The sequence below is a fragment of the Rhincodon typus genome, chromosome 2 (genome assembly GCF_021869965.1).
Source record: "Rhincodon typus isolate 14 chromosome 2, sRhiTyp1.1, whole genome shotgun sequence".
Classification (NCBI taxonomy): domain Eukaryota; kingdom Metazoa; phylum Chordata; class Chondrichthyes; order Orectolobiformes; family Rhincodontidae; genus Rhincodon; species Rhincodon typus.
The window spans coordinates 30,520,630-30,538,553 of NC_063333.1; the positions used below are offsets into that span (position 1 = coordinate 30,520,630).

General features: G+C 37.8%; 1 protein-coding gene across 3 annotated transcripts in view; it reads left to right on the forward strand.

The window, feature by feature from the left end:
* Nucleotides 1–16,821, forward strand: part of LOC109914232 (enhancer of polycomb homolog 1) — a 218,676-nt gene extending 201,855 nt beyond the window's left edge. For all 3 annotated transcript variants that reach the window (XM_048613313.1, XM_048613311.1, XM_048613304.1), the window contains 4 exons: nucleotides 3,321–3,439; nucleotides 4,359–4,494; nucleotides 8,489–8,849; nucleotides 15,172–16,821. In XM_048613313.1, the coding sequence (XP_048469270.1) occupies nucleotides 3,321–3,439; nucleotides 4,359–4,494; nucleotides 8,489–8,849; nucleotides 15,172–15,244 (689 nt within the window). In that variant the 3' untranslated portion in view covers nucleotides 15,245–16,821. The remainder of the gene's footprint in view (nucleotides 1–3,320; nucleotides 3,440–4,358; nucleotides 4,495–8,488; nucleotides 8,850–15,171) is intronic.
* Nucleotides 16,822–17,924: the final 1,103 nt, after the last annotated feature.

The following is a 17,924-nucleotide window of genomic DNA, read 5'->3' on the forward strand; positions in this document are numbered from 1 at the left end:
CAAGGTGATACTTTGCACCATTTGCTACATATGGACAGTTCTCTGGTTAAATTGGAATGGTGCAAGAGTTGGGTGATTGTTACTTTTAAAATTTTAGGTAAAGTGGATCTTGACTAAGATTGCATGATATTCTACTAACTGATGAACTGTGGCATCAGTCCAATTATTGCCCTTGCTGTTAAGGTGTAGCTTAACAACAACCAGTTCTGAGCTATACAGGGCCGTTAGTTTTTACATTTTACTGTCTACTGCCTGTTCTGTATGTGGCCTGTCTCGCACTGACCACACTACCTCCATGCATACACACCCAGAACGCAAAATCATAGGTGATTTTATTCATTTTACAATTGAGTGCAATTTAAGGACTCTACTTAATTTCTACCTCAGAAAAGCTCTAGAATGATTAAGATCAAGAGTACAGATCTTGACTCCATATTGCTTTCTTCAGATTTGAAAGGCAGAATAGTAAGGTTTGCTCACCAATATTATATATTTTAATCCTGTTGGGTTGAAGTATTTTTAAGACAATATTTGGTAAAGTCATGGCTCTCTGTGCACACTGGTTTCACCTTTTAAAATCAGCATACCTAATCAGTTGTAAAATATTTTTGAAACATAATCTGGTAGTTTAGATTTGTTTATAAGATTCACAGCATGGTAAGAACCTTTTGGGCACAGATTATTCTTTGCTAAATTCTGCAGTTGGTACTTGTATGTTGGAGATACTTGTACTGTGGCTGCCAATCTAAGTTCTGACTAGAATTTCAGATTTTCTGTGATTTGCAGGCAGCTTTCATCACATTAAAAAAATTTAAATGTTTTAAGTCTGTTTTGACTCTACCTATTTTAAACACTTAACCAATATTGTTGATTTTAAGTGCTCATAAAGTTAAAGGGACCCCTTTCCACATTTTGTATGTACTTTGTCACTGCATTGGATCTGTTTCCTAATATGGTGGTTAGATGTAGGGTAGTTTTGATAAAGCTACACATGGCAGTGGTCAGACCACAGCTGGAATACTGTGAATCATTTTGGGCCCTTTACTAAATACTGGCATTGGAACAATTCCAGAGAACGTATCAGTCCAATGAACCTGGTGTGGAGGGACCCTGTTAGGAGGATAGGTTGAGTAGTCTATGCCTACTCATTGGAATATAGAAGAATGAGAGGCGACCGCTTTGAAATATACAAGATTTTTGGAAAACTTGACAGGGTAGATGAGAAGTTGTTTCCCAGTGTAGGACAGCTGGGCATAATCTCAGAATAAGGGCTCGCTCATTTAAAACCAGATGAGGGATTTCTTCTGAGAGTCATGAATCTGTGGAATTCTTGCCCACAAGGGTAATTGAGGTTGGGTTATTAAATATGTTAGAGGTTGAGGTGACTTTTAATCAGTAAGGGATTTGTGGGTTATGGAGAAAAGGCAGGAAAGTGGGTTTGATGGTTATCAGATCAGTCATGATCTCATTGGTGGAGTGGACTTCTACTCATGTCTTATAGTATTAAAGTAAGCCCTTGCAGGCACAAATTTTCAGAAACCATTTCAGAAATTTAGCCACAAATGAAATGTTTGAGGGGGAAAAGCACTGCTTTTATTGATGTGTAGTATTCTTTAGGTACATGGATGAAATTGTCGCAATAACTTGTCTTGATCTTGTGAGACTGTTTTATAATTGTAAAACAAACATGCTTTTTGGAGGGATAAGTTCTACTGTGGCTGTTGCCTAATTTTTCAGGTGTTTCATCAGGTCATTGTCCAAGGTTGCTGCCGAGATGTTTGGAGTCTTCGTTTCCAGCACGGTTACTTGCTTAGGGGAAAAAAAAAGTGGGTGATGCTGAGTGCCAAAGCTACGTTTAGCTTTTTTAAAACGAAATGCTATGTAAATGCACATGCTGCATGTAAAATGGTAGAGTTTTTAAAGAATTGTAATACAGAAAATATTCTACTTCTAAAATTTTCCCTTTTAGGCAGCCAAGTATAGTTAATGTAAACGGTGGATGTGGTTAAGAGGTCGAATATTATTTGGTGTCTCAACTGGCAGATTCAACTTATTCTGCTTCCTATAAATATCTTCAGTGTTTTGATGAAAAAGATTTGTAGTAATTGTGATTGCAATAAAACCAGAATTATATTTTAAAATAACTTTTACATCCGATGCTGTAGTGCAAGTTAAATGAAATGCTGCTTAATTATAATACTTGTTTACCATATGATGATCTAGGCTAAAATGGAAGAATTTTTAAAATTGTCCTATCCTCTTGAGGACAGTAATTCCAGCTTCATTCAATTAGTAGTGTGAAAATTTTCAAATATGAAAGGAAGGTTCTGCAATTAATAATAGAAACTAGCACCTCCTGTAATGTGGCTGGTTGCATTTTTACTAATTACATGCGTTACTAACCAATGACTCGACTGACAGCTTATTTTGAGAATTTCTGTGCATAAAGATTCCGCTTCTACTTGCAGCAGGTGCTTTTGGAGCTTTTGTGGGTGATTGAAAGTTGGTTCTCATGTCCCTCAATAAAATAATCCATGTTACAATTGAGTGTAAGGATTCCAATTGTAAAATCTAAGGAGTGTTACTTGCCATGAAGAATTCCAGTCAAATTCTGATTTTTCTGAAGGAAGTGCACCTTTTGAACAGTTGTTATTCCTTCTCATCACCTTGACTATAAGCTGGTATTTACTTGATAGAAATCCTAAAGGGGAACAAGGAATTTTTCTGCTCTTTTCTGTACCCTCCCTTCTGTCCATTTGTTCGCTACTCCCACTCCAAGCATCCTAACTGATCTACACGTGGTGAGACAAAGTTCAACATTCCAGCTATTTCCTTGCTGGATATATCTTGGATCTTATACGAATGCGTACAAAATGTTTGTAGATTCTTGTATGATGAGAGGGTGCAGATGGGAGTTTGCTCTGTTATTCTTGTCAGAAAGTTTTGATGCAATCCCTCATCCTGTGATTTTTATCTGTAGTTTCTTGTAGTTAGGTAAATATTGCGTAAACTGAATCCTACTGTTGAGGTGGCTAGCTTTGTTTTGGGAATATTGACCTGACAGATCCGTTGTACCTTGCTTGGAAGGGGTATTACCAGTGCTCTTGGAACAGTTGTGGGGAGTAGAAGTAGGGAGGTTTGTTGAATCAAGACCACTGATATGAAAATTATTTCTTGCTGAATCAGGATTTCTGGTGTGAAAATATCGATCATTCTTGTCTGTGATGTTGTATGTAGAATCTAAGACTATAATTGCAAGTCTGTTTTCATTACTCTCAACTTTACATCAAATTTGCCTTAATAAATTAATTTGTGTTCAGCATTTACAGCAGAACAATACCAGCAACATCAACAGCAGCTAGTACTGATGCAGAAACAACAACTTGCACAGATTCAGCAGCAGCTAGCACATAGTAATTCAGGCTCCAATGCTTCACAGGTAAGAATGAGCAGAATACTGTAATCCACATCAAATTTGACAGTTGGTAATGAATGTCCGGAACCTTTTACAAAATCACAGTACTTTAAATGCAGAACATCATTATCAGAATTTGTTTGTAAATTTCATGTTTGTACATAATTAGTCATTTTGATTCCATAGGCTTTTAATTTTGTTTAAATAATGGCATAGTTGAACTGTGGCTAATACAAAAAAAGAGCAGGGAGTCGTGGTTCAGTTCAGTTTTGCTTGTTCAACAACTCAGTTGGATTTTTAAGTTGAAAGCCATCTCTGTCAGAAATGAATAACTTGTTTGAGTTTTGCTTTAGCAAGTTTGAGCAAGCTATGCCTTCTCAACTGAAACTATGTGCATTTGTATTTAAGGATTGCAGTACAGTTGGAATTTAAAAGTTTGTAATTAGCATGTTTAAGGTTTTGTTTAAAAAATGCCTGTAATGAGGAAGTTGACACACGTTGTACAAATTATTCATAATTTTGTAAAATATTTATATATTATATAAAATAGTGGATATATTTTCTAGTGCATATATCCAAAACTGGTTAAATGATCAGTACTTTGCTGGTTGTTAGTTAGAAATCCTACAAGTCAATCCAATATAGCAATATGGCACTGCTGCTTTCATGGAAGATGAGTTGTCCAGTTCAATGCTTTTAGGCAGTATTGTGTAACCTTAATGCATCATGGCACTTTTATAGACCTTTTTCAGTGTTGAAGACAGTCATGCAGTTGTTCATTGGCTTCAATCAGTCTTGCTGTTGAATTTTGTAACGTGAATGTATTTGAAATATTACAGTGCCTGTCATAATATTGTGAATTAAATCAAGGTAATTGACTTGAGGCTGTTTACAAAAATGTTTCAAGATTGTGATTTGATATACCTATACATTTTTGTGACAGGGTTCTGTTTCAAAAACATTGGATTCAGTTAGTGCACAATTTGCTGCTTCAGCTTTGATGACATCAGAACAGTTGATGGCTTTCAAGGCAAAGGAGGAAGTAGTGCTTGGAATCAACGGTGTCCTACAAGCCTCAGGTGAGTAGATATATGTCTCGTGTGGTAGGGGAATAAATTTAGAATGGACTACAGCAGGTGTTTACTGATTAATGAAATGAAGGTCAGACCCATGATTGATCAGCCATGATTGTATTGAATGGCAGGGCTGGCTTGATCGGCTGAATGGCCAATATTTGTTCTTGTGAAGTAAAATATTGAAAATTTAAACTGTAAAGAATAATCATTCACTCTTGCCTTAGCTTTTCTGTGGTGCTACATACGTTAATTCTTGAGAAATCTTGGTAATGTTGTTAGTGAATGTTCTCTTCGTACTTGCAATTTTGGGAACTATGAGAAAACATACCGGGCCATAATTTGTATCAAAGTAATGGTGAGGCTAATAGTGTTGCCCATTATGCGCACATATAGAACATGGAACATAGAACATTACAGTGCAGTACAGGCCCTTCGACCCTCGATGTTGCGCCGACCTGTGAAACCAATCTGAAGCCCATCTAACCTAAACTATTCCATTATCATCCATATGTTTATCCAATGACCATTTAAATGCCCTTAAAGTTGGCGAGTCTACTACTTTTGCATGGCACAGTAATTTCAGGCAAGGACAGAAGCAGAGTTAGATACCAATATGTAAATGGTCCTGTCCTAACTTGTACCACTGTCAGATTCACTAAAGTTATATCTTGCCATCTGCCTCACGTAAAAGCATTGAACAACACAAAGATACAAACTAAACTTACAATAAAGTTGTGCGTTGTCAGTTTTGATGTAAGCATCCTCTGACAAAAATGTTAATTGCTGTCATTCAATGCCTAGCACGTTTTTTAAAAAAAACTAAAAATGAGGAGTTTCATTCCCGTAGGCCTTAATTGTAGGGGAATTTTTTTTAAAGTATCAGAAGTTTTTTGTTTAATGTTTCTGTCCCTCTTAATTTGTTCTTTTCATGTATGTCATGTGTGCTTCAATGGCTAGGCTAGCTTTTATTGCCATTCCTACTTGCCGTTGGGAAGGTGGTTGTGTCCTGTCTTCCTGAGCTTGTGTGTACACAATGCTGTTTTTAAAAAAAAAAGTGTTACAGGATTTTAACCCAGTGACACTGAAAGAAAGGCAGTATGTTTTCTAGTCCAGTTGTGAGTGACTTGGAGGGCAGCTTGCATGATGGTGTTCCCATCAATCTGCCACCTTTCTAAATGGTGGTGGTCGCAGTTTTGGAGAGTTCCAAGGAGCCATAGTGATTTGAAAACCAAAAGAACTGTGGATGCTGTAAATCAGGAACTAAAACAAAGTTGCTGGAAAAGCTCAGCAGGTCTGGCAGCATCTGTGAAGGAGAAAACAGAGTTAACGTTTCGGGTCCGGTGACCCTTCCTCAGAACTAAGCCTTAGTGAGTTGTTGCACTACCACTTGTAGATCTGCAGTATGTGTTGATGGTGGAGGGGTATAATATTTGTGACTGTGGTATCAATCAAGCAGGCTGTTTTCTTGATGGTATTTGATCTGCACTCAGCCAGCCATTCCACCACATTTGTGCCCCAGAGATCATCAGCAGGCTTTAGGGAGTCCGGAGGGGAGTTATTTGCTGCAGGATTCCGAACTTCTGACCTACTGACAGCCACAATATTTATAAAAGCTAGTCCAATCGAGTTCCTGGTCAGTGATAACACCCAGGATGTTATTAGTAGGATGCCATTGAGCTTCAAGGGGTGATGGTTAGATTCTGTCTGATTTAGAGATGGTCATCAATCTTGCTTGTCTGGCACAAACTTATCGCTTGTCAACACAAATCTGAATGTTGTCCTGCTTTTGCTGCATTTGGACATGATTGCTTCAGTATCTGAGTTGCTACAAATGGTGCCAAACATTGTGCAACCATTGGTGATCATCCCTACTTTCCACTTTATGGTGAAGGGAAGGTCATTGAAGCAATTAAAAACAGTTGGGCCTAATTGTTGCAGTGATGTCCTGGAGCTGAGATGACTGATCTCCATCAACTACAGTTTAATCTAAGCCTTTGTGCTAGGGCTCCTTGATGCAGCAGTCAGTCAAATACATCCTTGATGTCAAGAGCAGTCTCTCAGCTCACATCTTGAATTCATCTCTTTTTGCCTATATTTGAACTAAGGATGTAACAAACGTCAGTGAGCAGGTTATTGTTTAGTAAATGTGTTTGATAGCAATGTTGATCACCCCTGCCATCATTTCACTGATGATTGAGAAGGTTGATGAAGTGATAATTTGCCAAGTTCGGTTTGTCCTGATTTTTATGTACAGGACATACCTGAGCAAATTTTCGCATTGTCAGGTAGATAATGTTGTAACTGTACTGGAACAACATTGTCAGGGGAGCAGCAAGTTCTGGAGTAAAGTCTTCTGTACCATTTCCAGAACGTTGCTGTATCCTTTGCGGTATGTAGTGCCTTTTGCATTCCTTAATATCACATGAAGTGAATGAAATTGGCTGAACGCTGGAGAATGGGGAAGACATTTTTAATGTGAAGATGAAACTTTGTCTTCATGTGAACTGTTTAATGATCACTCCAGCCAGTACTGTCATAAACCGATGTGTCTGTGACAGGCACATTGGTGAGGGCAGGGTCAAGTATGTTCCCCTGTTGTTGGTTCCTTCACCAACTGACTCAGACCCAGACTAGCAACTATGCCTCTGGGACTTGACCATCTTGGTCGGTAGTACTGCTGCCAAGCTATTCTCAGTGATGGATAACAAAGGCCCCTGTGGGTTTGTCTTGCTAATGGAAGAGGTCACACCCAGGATTGATGGGATGTTATCTTGGACATGGTCTGCACAGGCATACTGAGTATGACCATGTCAGGCTGTTGATTGTGTGTGTGGGAGACAGCTCTCCAATTTTCTCACCAGTGCTCAGAGAGGTGATTTTTTCACGCAGAGTGTACTGTGTATGGAACAAATTGCCAGAAGTAGCGATGGAGGTGGATACAACATTTAAAAGGCACCTGGATGGGTATATGAAAAGGAACAGTTTAGAGGGATATGTGCCAAATGCTGGCAAATGGGACTAGGTTAGATTGGGATGTCTGGTCAGCGTGGACAAGTGGGACCGAAGAGTTAGTTTCTGTCCTGTATGACTCTAAGGAGAATTTTGTAAAGGCAACAGGGCTGATTTTGCTGTTTCGTTCCTCATTCATTTTGCACCTGATTTGAAATTAAGTAGACCTACTCTAGATTACACCGCTTCTTGATCGTAGATTGTTTATTACCTTATTCTTCAATCTGTTGGATAAGGAGATAAACCATTGCTTGTCCTATTCATGAGTTCCAGATACTATTTACCTCATACAGCATTATTAGCAACTGACATTTTGAACAATGTTACTGCCAAAAAATGTAAAACTTAAGTGTGCGTGGATATATATTGCAGATAATTATATCCTTTTGTAGTAGGAAAAACCTGATTTATGCTGATCAATTAGTTTTGAAATGATTTTGAAATTTCGTTACATTCTGCGTGCTCTACTGACAAAATACACTGCTGTGTTAAGAATTGTAAGTATTGTACGTAAATGAGAAATTTTGTTAGAGGTAAAAAGTGAGAATCCTATTCCCTGTGGCCTCTGGGTTACTGTTCTAATAAAACAACATTTCCAAAGACTGGAATTCATGTGAATCAGCATATCGTTATATTTGTCAGTCCTGTTGATGTTACATTTCTATATTACTGTAATATTTGAAATAATTTTCAACTGATTTTAGCTAGAGTTCCTTTAAAAACGGACATTTGGATAAAGCAGTTTAAATTTTGTGCAAGTTTCAGTTGAAGTTATTTAAATGTCATTGGAAAAAAATAGTCTGTGTTTAGAACAGTTTGGTTGAAGTAAGAGAGCTAGTATGAAGATGTGCTTTATGGAAAAAATGCTTTATAGCTGAAAGTATTATGAATGAAGATCACGGTAAACTACTTTGCTTTCTGATATTTTTGTCCTAGCCCAAAATCATGCCAGTGTTCTAGTTATGTTGTCTTTTTTCTTCTTCTTCAGGATCGTACAAGGGCTTACACCTCACTAGTACCACGCCTACAGCACTTGTACAAACCAGTCAATCATCAGCAGGTTCAGCCTTACTGCCGCCCTGCAGCAACACACAAACAGCAACTTCCCTCAGTGCACTGAGTCACCATGGAAATGCTACAAACTCAAGTCCTCAGGTCCTGCTTGGCAACAGCCTTCGTCTAGGTGTACCTAGTTCAGTAGCTGCTGTTAATTCTGTCACCAGTCTGAATGCACGTCATATACCTAGAACTTTAAATACTGTTCCAACATCTGCCTTAAAACTGGCTGCAGGAGCAAATTGTCAGGTGCCCAAGGTTCCAGGCTCCACCTCTATGGATGGAGTACCAAGGTAAGCTTCATTCTCTGAAAACTTGTATATACTTTGCAATAGATTTATTTACTTCATTTGAGCCCTGATATTTTCCACTAAATTTATAGTTAATAGATAAACGTTCTTCATGATTCGGTTGCGCATGGGCTCTGTTAAGGAAGAAGAGTATTGCCCATAACAACCTATTTCCTTGTGTGCTGTAGTAAAGATATATTTCGTACTGTAGTTTGTCTGAATGGTGAAATTTTATCATTCATGCAGTCTGTATGACCAGTGAATGGATTGTTGCCCAATCCTGAAAGGGGAAGAGGGTAGAACAAATGAGATTTATTGGAGTTATGAATTTCCAGACGTCTTCAGTTATACAGTCTTTACTCTTATGGTCTCATGACACTTTTTTGAGATTTCCTACAACAACCATATAAACAAAGCACCCACTAGTGGCAAGAAATTCAATTGAAGAACATCTTGTGATATCCAAATTCATGACAGGTCAAGTCCTTTGATTGGTAGCCCCTATTTTTTGAATTTTAATCTCCCCACGTAATTCAGGCTAGTTCATTTTGAATTTGTGCTTTTGTGTGGTCTTCTGTTTTAGTTCACTTTTATACTAGTGTGTGTTCTGGTTTCAACTGGGGCGACAAAAGCAATATTACAGTTGACCTTGGAAAAGGACAAGGAACGAAGTAGCCAAGATCTCGCCTATGCGTTGCTATTGATTGCCTTATTCTCCAAGTTTTTTTAATTCATTCGTGGGATAGGGGCATCACTGGCCAGGCCAGTATGTATTACCCATCCTGAATTGCCCAGAGGGTCATTAAGGATCAGCCACATTGTGATTCCAGACCCACAGCATATAGGTCACATGAGGAAAGAATGGTTGTTTCCTCCCCAAAAGTACATTAGTAAACATGATGGATTTTTCCAACAATCGATGTGTGGTCATTATCAGACTCTTAATTCCAGATTTTTATTGAATTCAGATTCAACCATCTGCCGTGGCATGATTTGAACCTGTATCCTCAGAACATTACGTGAGTCTCTGGATTAACAGTCCAGCGATAATACCACTAGGCCATCACCTCCACAAGTTAGAAGTATGTATGTGAGAACTTGTAGTTAGATTCAGGTTTGGCTGCAATTACCCTTTTCCCTTTCCCCTATGCATTGTGATGACTTGGAGATGATGCCATTACTGGTGTAAACAAATATTGTGCACTCTACCTGTGCAATTTTCAACAGCTTTACCAATATAATGCCTTTATTTGAAATGGGAAAGAGCCAAAAAAAAAATCTATCTTATAGACCAGTTAGCTTGATGTGTTGTTGGGAAAATGTTGGAGTTTATCATAAAGGATATAATAGCAAAGCATTAAAAATACATACGATCAAGCAGAGTCAGCTTGGCTTCCCAAAGGTGCAATCATGTCTGATAAGTTATTAGAATTTTTTTTGAGGTGGTAATAAACAGCAAGACAAAGGGGATGCAGTGGATGTAATGTATTTGAATTTTGAAGGTGTCTGTTGAGGTTCCCTACATGAGATGACTAAAGCCAATGGTGTTGGAGACTGTATATTAGCTTGAGTGGAAGATTGGCTAACTAATAGAAGCCAGAGAGTTGGACTAAGGGAGGCATTTTCAAGGTGGCAGCCGTATCTCATGCAGTGGCACAGAGATCAATGCCAGGGTCAAACTGATCTATGGTAATGACTCTGATGAGGAAAGTGAATATACTACAGCTAAGTTTGCGGATGACACGAAAATAGGTGGAAAGGTAAAGTCTGCAGAGGGATATAGATAAGTTAAGCAAATGGGCAAAACCTGGCAAATGGAATATAATGTGGGGAAATGTGAGGTTATGCACTTTGGCAGGAAAAAACAAGAGCTGAATATGATTAAAATGGAGAAATGTTGTAGAAAGCAACAGCTCAGAGGTATTTGGGAGTCCTCAGCATCAACCACACAAAGCCAGCAAATTCAGCAGGTAATAGGGAGCACAGATTTCATGTTGGCCTTTATTCCCTTTTGAAATAAAGACCAACAAAAGGTATAAGAATAGGGAAGTCTTGCTGAAAATGTACAGGGCTGGAACACTGATCAGCCTTGGGCCCCGCCTCTAAGGAAAGATAAATTGGCATTGGAGGCAGTCCAGAGAATGTTCACTCGACTGATCCTGGTGCGGGGAAACTGTCTTGTGGGGAGAGGTGGTTGTGTTGGGTTTGTACTCTATGGAATTTAATAGAATGAGAGGTGACCTGGTTGAAACATACGAAGAGTCTTTGGGACTTGACATAGTAAGATGCAGATAGGTTGTTCCCCCTTTGTGTAGAATCTAGGACTGGGGTATAATCTAAAAATAAGGAATTGTCCTTTTAAGAAAGATATGAGGAATTTCTTCTGCATAGTGACTTTGTGGAATTCCTCCCTGTAAGGATTTTAGGGTGTAGTCACTAAGTATATTCAAAATTGATATAGACAGATTTTTAATCAGTAAGGAAACTGAGCGTTAAAGGAAAAAGGCATGAAAGTGGAGTTGAGTATCAGATCACCCATGGTCTCATTGAATAGTGGAGAGACTCAATAGGCTGATTGGCCTGCTGCTGCTCCTACTTGCGGAGAAAGTTGGTGGTAACAAAATTACACCAATATAATCCGTTTGTTTTGTCCGTAACACAACCATTTGACAGGCTCATTGCATGGGCTGTGCCTAAGTAGGCAGTAGAATGTCTCATTTGGTGGAACTGTTTTCAAGCCACCAGAAAAGTTGAATTCAGAGGACAGTGCTTCCACAGTTTTGTACTTCAGATAGGCTTTGTAATTAACTAAAATCTCCCGGTCTTTGTTTTCTACTGTTTTGAGAAAGTTCATTCGAATGTAGTGATTGACCGGTGGAGAAAAGAATGTTTAGCTGTTTTTGACATTAATTTATTCTTTTATCTTTAGTTCACCTATATTCAGTGCTGTGGAGTGGTTACTTTTACATTTTTCCTTGTAACGTCAACCTTCTTTTTAGCCTTCAAAAGCATTATAGGTAGCAGACATCAAAAAGTCAATACATTTTTGTAGTCTTTTTATGGTGGCTAACTCTTCTGAGTCTCCAATGTTTCTTTCTTGCCTCTACCTTCCCTAAGATTATTTTGGTCATATTTATGTGGCAATTAAACCACAGTTAAAGGAAAAAAAACTCCAAAATATAAATGGTATCTCTTGATCAGTACCCTTTATCACAAAGGTGAGTGAATATTTGAGGAGCTGGCTTGAAGAGTTATCGAGCCCAATGGTGTGATGTCTCAAAACTTGCTGTTAAAGTAGAAAACCTCTCTGCCCTACCACATATTCTGAAAATTTAACAGTTAATCATAATTTAATGGTTTGGTTTTTTATATATATATATAATATATATATATATATATAAAAGGGTACTGATGATGACTCACTCTTTAAACATCACACCTGCAGGAAGTGTCTCTCCATAAACACGTCACTGGCCCTGCAATTCATAGCGCCATAGAGACGTGATGTTGCCACCCAGATGGTGAAATAGGAGTCATAAAAGGAGACTTTACTACAGCACATCGGGAAACTTTAAGGGTAGGAGCAGGAGGTTGGGAGGCAAGTAAAGTGCTTTTGTTTTTTTATATTTTTTTAAAGTGAGCAGTCGGATCATGTCCCTTTTTGGGGGAAAACCCTTTATTTTCATTTTTAAATCAATGGCTGTCATAGCCTCAAATATATTTTGATTATGAAAACCTGCTTGTTATTGTGGCTGATATGGAATTTTGAAGACCATCATTCAGTAAGTCCAGACAGTAGTTCTTTGATATTTTTAAATAATACATTGCACAGCAAAGAACTGGTCTTTGTCCATGTAGTTTGAACTAAAATTGTATGTCTTCATAGCTCTTGGTAGAATATTGTGTTGATATTAAAGCTGTTTTAGTCTTTATATTGCTTCAGACACAGAACTTGTTAGTTCTTTAATGTAAGTATTAACCAAAAATCTCTACTCATAAGAATCATCCTATTAGCAAGAAATTTATTAGAGGACCAGTCATTCTAAGTATCTGTTCGGTGCTAAACCAACGATATAGTGGAACTTAACCCAGGGCACACTAAACAAGTAAAACCTAACTGTTCGCTGACCCTGGATCTCTTTTGTTGATCTCTCAAGTGAAGAATGGAATGGAAAGCTATGTGATGTAATAAACATATACAAGTGAATAGAAATTGTCCTAAGTGGAATAGTTGGAAGAATGTACAGAAAGCTTGCATGGCAATTATCATTAATCTCCACATGGAAATCAGTTGATCATTGCCTAATAGTTCTGAGCGATGTTGCTGTATTCACTAGTGTGTTCTGGAACTCGTTTGGTGATCCTTGAGGTGGTGGGGGGAGGGTGGAATTTTCTAGAGTTTTCGTAGAGGCACCCTACATTTGTTTTCTCAGGCATTACGTAACTGGTGTACGGTTGGGTGAAGAGTGAGGGGTGGTGATGTAAAGAAGGTGTACTGATAAAAATAGAATAGGTCCCGCAAGCCAGCTATAGTCTTCACCTGTCTCTTGTGTCATTTTGCACTTTTTTGGTTGTCAGACTCTATTGTCGTTCTTCATTTCATGTTAAGTTTAAGGTTGTATTCTTAAAATTGCAGCGTAATTCTTTTTCTCCACTCAGTTACTGTGAGGTCATTGCAACAATTACTGATCAATTCTTGTTTGGTTTTTGTGTCTCTTCACATTACATAGTTTGTGTACTGTGTACTGCATAACTTAGTGGTTTCTGCCATTGTATCTTGAATGATCGGCAGTGATCTGAAGAAAAGGATGACTTGGCTGGTTCCTTTCCAGTAAGACTGCCACATAGTGTTTACATTCAAAAATCCAAGTCCAAGTTTTGTGTTGTCTGTTAATCTACAACAGTTAATAATTGGTCTTCCACCTGTGCAGTAGTTTTTATATGGCATTCTACTTTTTTACTGTAAGAGTTACTGTCGCTCAAGAAAGCTGTCACTCTTAAGGTGTGTCCATTATGATGACCCTCTTGAAAATATTGAATTGCATTGGAGAATACTCCAACACACTTTTGCTTTTAACAATTAAAAATCATTTCAGCTATTGAAATGTCAAAAATTCAACTATTGAAGTGGACATTTCCTCCTAATGTTGTGTATAAATATTATTGCCTTTGCCATGTCTGCACCTTTTCTCATTGAAGCAAGCAGAATGCAAAACCAAATTATGATCATCTATTCTAGGTAAAACTCCACGTTCACTATGAAGGAAGCTTGTTTGCCATACATTCTAAGTCAGGTTGTAGAAGTTGTTGGGTCAAGTTCATTAAACAAAATGAATAACATCTTGTGGTTGGTTCGCTTGCCGAGCTGGTTCGTTAGTTCGCAGACATTTCATTACCCTGCTAGGTAACATCATCAGTGCAGCCTCCGATTGAGGGCAGTTGTGTTTTCCCGCCTGTTATTTAAACTCGGGTCCATTGGAATTGGTTACCTCGTTTCCAGTTTTTCTTTGCAGTAGTGTATGTAAATACCAGGTGGGAAAATACAACGGTGCTTCGTAGGAGGCTGCACTGATGATGTTACCCAGCAGGGTAATGAAACGTCTGCGAACTAATGAACCAGCTCGGCGAACGAACCAACCATAGCATTCACAACCTGAGCTACAAATCTACTGAAGAATCTTAGAATAACATCTTGTAAATCAGCGCTCAATTTGTAAAAATTCTTAGCAAGTGAACTTGAATGCCTTTTAAATATTGTTTTGTCAATCTTGATCAAGTTGCACTCAGTTTTAGAGGTCACCAAGCCTAGTTCCTGTCTAGTTCTTTTGTTTTAGTGATAATGTAATTTGACTGAAGGCTTTGACTTGGTTACATGTGTGCAGTATGTCCGTTTACTAAGGTCCTTGCTAATGTTTGATTTATTGGTAACAAAATATTAGACAGCTCTTAAGAGAAATGGGTATGTTGCATAAACTATTACGGGGCAAAATAAATAAATTGAGGATTTGACCATTCACCTACATAGACAAAGCAAATTATTGGACTAGGTTGAAATTGGTGGAAGGGCTTAAAAGAAAATGGAATACTCATATCAAAATCTTCTACCAGATATGCAAGCTACAGAACAGGGACAGTAGAGTCAGACATGGTTGATTTTGAACAGTTGCTAGAGATCTCCAAATTGATTTCATAAAATATGCTTTAAATATGGGTTACTGCAAAGCTCATTGTAATCCATTGCTGCCATTATGTATTTTTAAATGTTGAAGATATGAAAAAAAATCACAGACAGTGGCTAACTACGTATTTCTTTTTATTTCTCCAGGGAAAACCACGACACAGAAAAGCCAGCACTAAACAGTATAGCAGACAATACAGTGGCAATGGAAGTAACGTAGTGTCCATAAGACAGCTGCAGCCTTGGGAACTCATTTAGGTGCTATGCATCAATAGCGTTTGTGAATGCAAGGGATGGCGGAATGCAGCACATTGCGTTTCCATGGCAGCTCTAGGGACTTGATGGCAATGCACATCTCATGCTTTTTTGTTACTGTTAATAGGAATTGACATCTGTAAATTATGATACAGCAATTATCTGTACAGTACTGCATATTTGTAATACACTTGTATATATGTTACTTGAATACTGAACTGTTCATTTGTGATGCTTTGCACTTGAAAAAAAAAACAAAATTGCAACCAGTAAGAGTGAGATGTGAGAGATCTGTAGAGATGAAGTGTCATCACATCATGTGCATGGTGCGGAACCTGCTGTTTTATCTATTTATTGTGCTGTGTTTACAGTTTTGTACACTGTACCTTCATTGGTTCCTGTGCTGTAGTAAATGTGTTAGGTAGCTGTGGACTCCTCGGTATTTTGTATATGGTGAACATACTTGGTTCCCCTCTGGGTCCCTGAGTTTCTGTGTATCATGTAAAAATGGTGACATACATACAGATTTGAAAATTAAGGCATCAGTTTGCAAATGGGGATGGAACTACTTCATGGAGACATAGGGATCTTCCACTTATTTGTTCTAACGCAAGTAACAAGCTGGAAATGAAGTCACACTTTTTCAGAAGCAAAGGTGCTTCTGCAAAATTATTTTAGCACTAATTATTTTCTATGCTGCTTAGTTTTTTTGCTCAATTGAGTTTAAACAAATTGGACCTCCTTCAACACACATCTGAGCTGTATCAGAGTTTCCCGAGCTTTTTTCATTGTTCATTCATCATTCAGTTATTTTTGTATCTGTTCAAGTTGTAATTTTCTTGTTGATTTTTGTCCTCCTGTACACAGACTTCATTCTTCACTTGTTCACATGAAAAAGAGAAGAAACAACAAGGAGATAAGGGAGATGAATGCAGTAGTTGCTGTACGTGTATCATCATTCCAGTTTCTGAAACAGCCAGCTTTTACTTTCAGATTCTTGTGAAGGCTATAAGGCCAGAACCACGATATCGGGTGCCTTCCTTTGGAAATAATAGACCTCTCTTCTGTGAAGAGATTGGTACTTAACAGACTACTACTAGTGCTTTGTCAGTACCTGAGTCTGAATGCCCAGTCCAATGGCATATTTATCCTCAAGGTTTTTAATCCCACCTGGAATTGTGACAGAACTCTCACAAAATAAACCCAGGGCATTATATGTTGACCAACAGCTGTGTTTTTTTTTTAAATTTTGTATCGTGTGTTGGAGTTATTTTTCTTGCTACATTAGAAAGAAAAGTAATTTGTGTATTTACAGTATTTTGTAATTGAAGCATTATGAAATGTGAGCTCTCACCATTTTACCATGCTGGTAAGTTAGATTTAAAAAAAAAAAAAAAAAATCCGGGGGGGTAATTATGTGGCTGGTAATGCTTTGAGGAGGTAACTTATTGGACCACTTCATAAATAACTTAAGTTTATAACATACATCTTTTTCAAGACCTAATGCTTATATTGAAGAAAGTAAATTGATCCTTGTTTGAATTTCAGTAATTACTTTGTTCTGATTATTTTCATTTTACTACTTTATTGGATTGCACAATTAGATCATTGGAAAATAATTGCCTCTTGGTCAAACATAGAAGTGATGGCAGTTGTAATAATGACAACATTCTTCCTCATTTGTGAATCTTCCACATTTAGAGACGATATTGCTTTCTTTTTGAGAAGATCAATCACTTTGGGACAGTGGCCCTTTAAGAATCTTGTGCCTTGTTGCATCCATCTTGACAAAGTAATCGGCATTTACAAATATTTATACTTTCCCTTAGCATCATCAGAAATTGTTCTGTTGCTCAGTCCTCAGACATGCTTCTTTTGCACATTTGATAGTGTTTGATAGAGAAAAGTTTCATAGTTGCCTTATTAATTTGCTCCACTTTCAAACTTCTTCAGTGAACAATTGTATCTTGTGTTGGTTCATTAGATTGGCTTTACTCCAGTTGGCTTCATCCCACTCAGCTACTCCCCATCAGCCTGATGCAGCTTTTTGTTTACTATCACTCATTCTCTGTGATCAGTTTCCTGTGTTTTCAACATCGTTTGAGTTTAAGAAGTGTCGGATCCGCTCAAACCTGCCAATGAGCTGTACTTGGCCACCACATACAGAGGTTGCTTATTGTAGCCACATCTTCCTTTTTCTTTTGGAAATTTGAACCTCTTGTTCTGGTTAAATCCGTATCAAGGTTGATTTATAGCAAGAAAATGTACCTTTTAACATTAAAATCGGCATTGAAGTTCCAGTAAGTAAAGCAGGCCTCATCCAAATTTACAAGTGAAGTTCCAAGTAGCTTTCTAAATTGTCATGTACAATGTGTCAAATATTCTCTTTTTATGCAATATCAGTGTACACATCAGCTTTTTGAAGGAGCTATCCAATTAGTCGCAGCACCTTCTGCAGTACTTTTTTCCTTTCCAAATATGTATCCAATTTCTTTTGAAAGCAATTACTTGAAACATGTTGGCTCATTGATAATTTTTTCCTCTTCTCTTTTTGGTTCAATGACAAATCTGTTACTTTAGTTACTAACCCTTATGGTAGTCTATCAAATCTTTCATGACTTGAAGATCTTTATCAAATCTCCCCT